The 7,445-nt window shown below is 37.9% G+C and overlaps 1 protein-coding gene across 8 annotated transcripts in view; it reads right to left on the reverse strand.

Annotated features, from left to right (window-relative positions):
* Nucleotides 1–7,190, reverse strand: part of myripb (myosin VIIA and Rab interacting protein b) — a 112,177-nt gene extending 104,987 nt beyond the window's left edge. For 7 of the 8 annotated variants that reach the window (XM_011488855.4, XM_011488853.4, XM_011488854.4 and 4 more), the window contains exons 1-2: nt 6,766–7,190; nt 252–452 (exon numbers count right to left, since the gene is read on the reverse strand). In XM_011488855.4, the coding sequence (XP_011487157.2) occupies nt 252–361 (110 nt within the window). In that variant the 5' untranslated portion in view covers nt 362–452; nt 6,766–7,190. The remainder of the gene's footprint in view (nt 1–251; nt 453–6,765) is intronic. The other variant, XM_078938985.1, reaches the window with a different exon arrangement.
* Nucleotides 7,191–7,445: the final 255 nt, after the last annotated feature.

Here is a 7,445-nt window from a genome sequence, read left to right on the forward strand (position 1 = left end):
CACCCCTTGTCATTTGCAAAAGAAGACTTTATATAAAAGAAGAATAAAATAAATGATCAGTTGTGTAGAGGAGAGACATCTTGTTTCGACTCTGCCCTTCATTTTAAAAAAAAGAAAAGGAGTTCCAACACCTCATCCAAACCTGCTGCTGGTAGATGACATCTCTCTCATCATCAGATCTCTTCTCGCATGTTTGACACACACATCGTCGAAAGAGGTGAAAGATAACAGGTTGGAAAATGTCATCTCACCTTAGCCTCGCCTCCTCCTTCTTTCTCAGCTTCATGTCCCGCTGGACCACTTTCAGGACGTGCTCCGCCTCGTCGTCAGTCAAGCCCGACAGGTCCAGCTTGCGACCCATAGTTTCCGACTTTGCCACGGCGCCGGTTTAGGCGGGGACAAGGAGGAGAGGCGCAGGAACCACCGCTCTGGGGGCAGAGATCGAGAAAACCCTGGAAATGAAAAAAAAATCACATTTTTAAATGTTGAATGCAGACATTTATTTGTTTGCAATCTGCAGTTCCGCTCATTTTTAAAGTACAAAGTAAAGTTTGTTTTGTATCAAAAAACTATGTCGACATTGTCAATATAAAACATGTACCCTTCTTGTAAATTGGTATTTTATTTTTAAAATAAGAACTGATTTGATTCTAAAAATGAAACATTTGAAACAGAACAAGTAATATTTTTAAGAGGATTTTTAAATTGTATTGCAGAAAAAAGCGCGAAAACAATGTTTAACTTTTTTGTTAATTCCGATTTTAATACATTTTAATACAGAAAGTGCGTGATTTTTTTTACAGAAGGTAAAACAAATAAATTAAATACCTTTATCCTATTATTGTAATGAAATCTAAAATGGCAGGTTTGTGAGTTTTTGAAAAATGACAGAAAAAAGGGAAAAAATCTATCTACAAATTAAGAAGGGGATAAGCGAGGAAAAAGAATTACATAAGTGGAGAAAATCAGTAGGTCTATTACCATCAGTGCAAAAAGAAAATATTGAATAGTGGTTGAGGAGAGAGCAGTGGTGGCTATTAGTGTCTCTGCCTATTAGTGCTTGCAGCTCAGACTGCCCTTTACTACATTAGTAAATATGGAAACTTAAAATTGAGATAGTGATCTTAAAAAAGTGACTGCTCACTATAAACACTATAAATTCATTAATAGTTTCAAAGTCTAAAAGACAACTTAATAAAGAAAACAAAGGATAAAATATTAAAAACTGGTCATCAGTTTTGGCCTAAATGTATTACAAATATTAGTCAATTGAATATTTGTACAATAATTAATCAAAATGCATCCATTATTTATCATAGTAACAGTCAGAATGATTTACAATCCTAGTCCAAAGTCTAAAACAATAGTTAAAACAGGGATAACATTAATTTCATAAGGAATATAACTCCTTTAAAAATATAAAAAAGCAACATTTAAAGTGAAAGAACTTTTGGTGAAAAACATTTACAGTAGTATCAGACAATTGCACAAAGTACAACTGCTGACTGTCCTAATACCAAACACAAAACCCTCGGAACCCTAAAAGACTTCAAATATCACAGCTGCATAAATGTGAGAGATCCACATTTTTCAATCAAAAACTTCAACTACCCTGTCATATAAGTGTAAACATCCTTCCTTTCAGAACTGAAAACTTTTCAAACAAGGAACAATACAATCAGGCGGAGGTGGGAAAACATCACCTCTTTCAGTTCAGAACTTTAGTGCGCTGCCTTTAATACAACGACTGATTTAGAACGGCATCTTCCTGCATTTGGCACAGAAATGTTCAGACTCCCTCATGTAATAACTGTTTGGCCTACTTGGTCTCTTCTGTGACTTCTAGTGCAAAAAGTGAACTCTGTGTACTCCTTCAAACTATTCTTACTTTGCAATTTGTTCTCAGTTCCTCCTTGATTTGCCCATCAATCATCCCCAGTCTCACCTAAAATAAAATAAACTGCCGTTTTCTATATCATTTCTGCAAAACGGCAGTAGTTAATTGGAGATTTGCCTCTGGGTTGTGGACGGGATTGTTGACGTGGAATAAGACCGCCAACACTTCCCATTATCCTTTGTTTACACTCTCTCCCGCTAGCTTACAGCCCCTCACAACCCCAACCTAACATTAGTGGTCCAACAAAAATGGCGAACAACATTTGAGCTATCCAGCTGTATACAATTTTGAGCCAGATACCAGCTCAGACGAGGAAAACAAAGACGAACACGGATCTAGTCGTCTACACTAAGGTGTCTCAGAATGGAGTGGAGCTGGGAGCTTGTAGATTGGTGTTGAAGCTTCGGCATCACAACTACAAACTTTTTCAAACGGAATATGTTTCATTTGTTCCTGATTCAATGCAATTGTAAGCCTAATTTTCTTTTTTTTGTGCTTTATTATGAGAAAAAGATGTAAAAACACCCAAAACATGGTCTTTAGGATCAAACCCTGACCTCTGGCAGACGTTCTTCTGAATTTGGAAATCTGATTGTCTTTATAGTTTCCACTGGTCCTATTAAAATAAAAATTCTGAATCAGAAAAAACCTCCTAAAACATTATTTTTTCCAGCTCAAAGACTACAAGAGGATAACTCTTTTAATTATTGCATTTGAGTCACTTCCAGAAATTCAACAGAATCAATTTTCCTTAGAGCAGCCTAATTACATAAAACAGTAAACTATCACTTACCCATCTGCTTTTATTTTCTTGGACCATATCTCAAAATGTAGCTTTGTCTTATCTCAATTTATTGCCAAATTATTGCCTTAAAACATTTTACCATAGCTTTCATTTTCATAATCTGTTTTTCTTTGCTTTTCCTTTCAGGGTTTGTGTGTGAAATTCCTATGTAACTGTCAATTGTATTATCTCTATAAATATAGAAAATAATTCCCCCTGCAAATGTGAAACTAATGTTTTCAAATGTCCCGTCCTGCAACTCCCTAATATGCATCAGACTTTAGCAAGTAATTTACAAAATCTAAGAAAACTTACAATATAAAGAGTTACGAATAGACTTTTTTCCAATTGTGCCTGTGTGTTAAACTTTCAGCTTCTAAACTGCGTCTCACGCTAGTCATGACTGTCTTGTCATCAGTCCTTGCAACTTATACAGGGAGGTATAAATATGTCATGACAGCAGCTCATTACTGTTTGGCCATAAGGCAATTATTCAGACACAACTCTTTTTTTTTATGGAGAGTGGAGTCGAGCATGGTGATGGAGCATCACTTCTTTGTGTCGACATTTAAAGCTTTAAAGGAAGGAGCACAGCAAGCCCAATTTTAGTTGTTAAATAACCTAAAAAGATTGAAAAAATAAAAAGAAATCACATTACATTAGGGCCTCCTCCCTTACAGACAAGTGTGTTTTTTTTCTTCCAGCTAAATAAAAAAACACACTGAACTTATGAACATAATGAAGGCTTGATGCTTCAACCCTTCCACTAGACAAACATTTCTACACCAACATTTGTGAGTTTAGCAATCCTAAACCAAAACTCCATAAAAAAAAAAAAAATCTTTTTTTATTCTTTTTTTGATTTGGTAAGAATTCTGTTCTAAAACGATGGCAAATAGGGAGACAGTGCACAAATCGCTGCTCGTGTTGCGTTATCATAGTCGCTCACTTAACTCTTTTTTATGTCGGACCATTACAGCAAAACAGCAGTCGTAGCAAAACCAAACGTCAATGTCAGTTAGTCAATAATGAAGCAGAAATTATGTGAGTCACTTTTATATGGTGACGTAAGTAGCGATGTACAGTGCTTTGCATTACACTTAGCTCTTTCAGTCAAAAATTGCTGACTCCTGTTGTTGCCCTGTTTCCAAAATGCATTTGCTCTTACAGTGACGAGATTGATGAGATGCCACTTCATTTTTTTTCTTTTTTTGTTCACATAAAAGGCAGTTTGTATGCCAATCTGCCAGTAGTGTAAAGATCTCAACTTTAAAACATGTAAAAGAAAATAGAAATAGATTAAACCGTTGAAACAAATGGATCCTTAAAGAGTTACTTCCATGAATATTGTATTTTGGGTGCTTTTAGCATGTTCTTGTGCCATTTTTCTGAAGATGACGAATATAAATTAAAAAAATTAAGCTTAAAATTGCATTTCTTAGTATTTCTTTGTTCAAATCAGTTTGAATCGATGGCAGATGAAAAAGGTTATTGGAAAAAACTTTTAGCTACTGCAATCGGAGGGCTACAAGCTCCCAGCTCCACTCCGTTCCTATGCATCCACTTGTAGACGACTAGAACTGTGTACATCTTTGTTTTCCTCGTCTGAGCTGGCATCTACCTCAAAACTGTACAGCTGGATAGCTCCAATAGTGCTCGCCATTTTTGTTGCTCTTGTAATGTCAGATTGGGAGTGTGAGGGACTCTGAGATAGTGGGAGACTACGTGAACGGATAGCTCTTAGTTAGGGAGCGGGGTAGCTCCACGGCAAAAAACCCGCCCACAACTTTAATTTTGGCTAAAAACGGCATAATCGTAATATAACAAAACATTGGGAATGCTTCAAAAAGGTGATCATAGTGGGTCTTTAAATTCAGTGTGTAAAATCCCAGCATGAGTCACCCTACTATAAGAAATAAATCTGAAGAATCATAGGGTAACTATGCAGCCCCATCTAAAATATTAAATGCTCTCGTGTCCTGCAGAGGAACAGGAGCTTCCAAGAATGTTGTTGTCAAAGAAAATTAAACACAAGGTAGGTCAGTAGTGTCATGTGAAGATTGGCACTAAAATAACCTGCATCAGTGTAAAAGTGACAGATTACAGAGGTAACACGTTCAAACTGACACTCTCATCTTAACAGGAGGGAAAGACTATTAATGAAAAAAAAAGGTCAAACTCATATTTATCACTAGAAAAGAAAAAGAACTGAAGATTTTCTCCTTAAGGACACTGAACATCTTTTGGTCATATCTTTAACCAACATAAAGATCTGGCTCTTTAAACATCCCAAAGCCGAGCATTTAGTTCTGTGGACCACCTCAGAAAGTGAACAGGAGACGGGTAAGATGAGGACAGGGCCCTGCCGGAGCACTGAGCGGGCAGAAGCAGCAGAGCGTTAAATGAACTGCTTGTTTTAGATGCTCTACAGTGGATCTGCTCTTTTTTTTAGCCACAGTGAACAAGTTAAAAAAATTGTGTTCGCAAATTTACACCTAATATTAAAGATGTGAGAAAAAAAACATTCCAGATGTCTTGGAGATGAAAGGACCAGTGGTTTGATGAGGCTGAAAAAATAAAGAAATGGGTAGCTAAATTCATTTTATGTCTGATGGTGTTCTTTAACTATTTCCCTGTTTGTCTTTCTACTGGACAACAGCAAAAGAAACAAGTGTTCAAAGGGGTTTTGCTGCCAAGGATATGACTGTCATCTATCAGCATGACAACACAGGTTTGCTAAAAGAGAGAAAACAAAAGCAGAAAAAAAAGAAGTTGCCAACTAGATATGAAAAACTGACTTTTTAAAGGTATGAAAACACCTGCTACAGATTAGCATTAGTCTCTGCACAACCTGTCAACCTTTGCGGAAGCAGGAACATTGCACGTAATTTTACACTACTTTGGCATTTTTAGAATGAATTGATGTTTGGGGACGAAATGTTGAATATATCATGTTGCCTGATTATATTTAAATCAAAATTGCTCAGACAGTTATTTTACTATACGTTTATCATTAAAGTATTGTCTTAATTGGACTACATCTAACAATTTAGGGAGATTTAATAACCTTTTGTTATACACCTACGGTACTTTCCATCATATCCTGACGAAAGATGGATGGGCAAATAAAAACTATTTCTGACCTTTTTACTGACGTTCAGATATCATCAATGATATTTTAATATTAATGCTTTTCTAGCTAAAAAAAATATATTAACTAATAAAACATCAAAGAAAACATATCTGTGCATTTTGCTTCCCTTGATTCAACAAAATCATGGCACATGTGATGCAAAAACATGAAGAAAAAGAGAGGCAGCTCAACTTTTATCTTGGGCTGAGCATTTCAAACAGCGTGTGATCAGTCATCACTCTTTGACCTCTGCCTGCTGTGTTGCATCAATCACTGCCTGGCTAAACAGCACTCTGTGCAGAGCTAGAGAGGGTGCTGAAAAGGTGAGACATCCATCTGTGATGATGCACCCCTCCTTGCACACATACACTTTCACCTGAAGTGTTAAAAGAAAAACAGATGATGGCTGGATCCGCCTGCATAATCGTGCATGTGAGTAAGTGCTGAGAAAAACATGAATATTAAAGAAAGAGCTGCATTACTGGTTCAAATTTCGAAATAAAAATCAAATAACTCCTTGATTCTGTGGGTGAATAGACTCTGGTCCAGTTTTAGTGCCAACAGGTGACAGTAAACAACAGAAACAAAATAGGGAGAACAATCTTAAATACACCAGTCTTCAGGGGATTTTCAGCTTGCATTCCTTGGGGTTAAAGTTTGGTTCTTTCCCAAAGCCCCTGGCCTGATTCTTTAAAGCATTTCAATTTATTTTAAATAATCTGGTTATAGTTTCAGTCTGCACATGTGATGCACCTGCTGTTTCCTCCCTGCATGCTCAGAAACCTCATGTTTGCAGCATCACGATGCTGGATGATAACATCTGTGCACAAACCTTCAGTTCAACCGTGGCGCAGGAGTCACGCAGTATTTTCTTTTTCTTTAATATGCAATCCGCGTAAATAAAATCCTGCTTGTGCCTTTTTAGAGGACCACGGAGGGAGAATCACTTACACAGGAGCGATGGAAGCAGAATGACCGCCAGTCACAGCCTCTTCATCCAGATTCTGAGAGAGGAGGACGCAGAGAGATGCGTCTATCCAAGCGTCTAAACTTCCTGTCAGCCTCTCTCGAATACTTTTCCCTCTTCTGCCCCCTCGGCTTCTTTATTGTTTCTCCGTCAAGCAGGGAACGCAGGAGCCGCTGAATGGATCACGAGGTTTGTATTAGAGGAAGGAGGAGATGGGCGCACGGCGTGCGAGGTGAGTGGTTCCACTCCCAACCTGCATCCCTCCTGTGTTCCTATATTAGTGAAACAGCCGCAGCGCGGAACCACAATCGCAAAGGGTCGGAAAAATTGCTGTTTCTGGTGTCAAATCCTAGTTGTCAGAGCTGCCACCTGGACATCCTGCGCTCCACTGCTGTTCCCGCATGAGGAGGAGGAGGAGGAGAAGGAGGAGGAGGAGGCGCCGTGTTTGCTTCATTCACAAAGCCTGTGATGCTTTAATCAGCCTCTGAGAGAGTCAGGAAAACATCCCAGCATAATATGTGGACCAAATGAGTTCATGACCCCACTATTGTGCCTTTGCTTTACTTAAATCTGGATGCATTAATAAAGGAAATGGTCCTGCAGCACAAAAAAGCTGCATTTTTGTTGCATCATTTTAGCTGTTTCAGAAAATTGATTACATTTG

This window comes from Oryzias latipes, chromosome 20 (genome assembly GCF_053564925.1).
Source record: "Oryzias latipes strain Hd-rR chromosome 20, Olatipes_Hd-rR_3.1".
Taxonomy (NCBI): Eukaryota; Metazoa; Chordata; class Actinopteri; order Beloniformes; family Adrianichthyidae; genus Oryzias; species Oryzias latipes.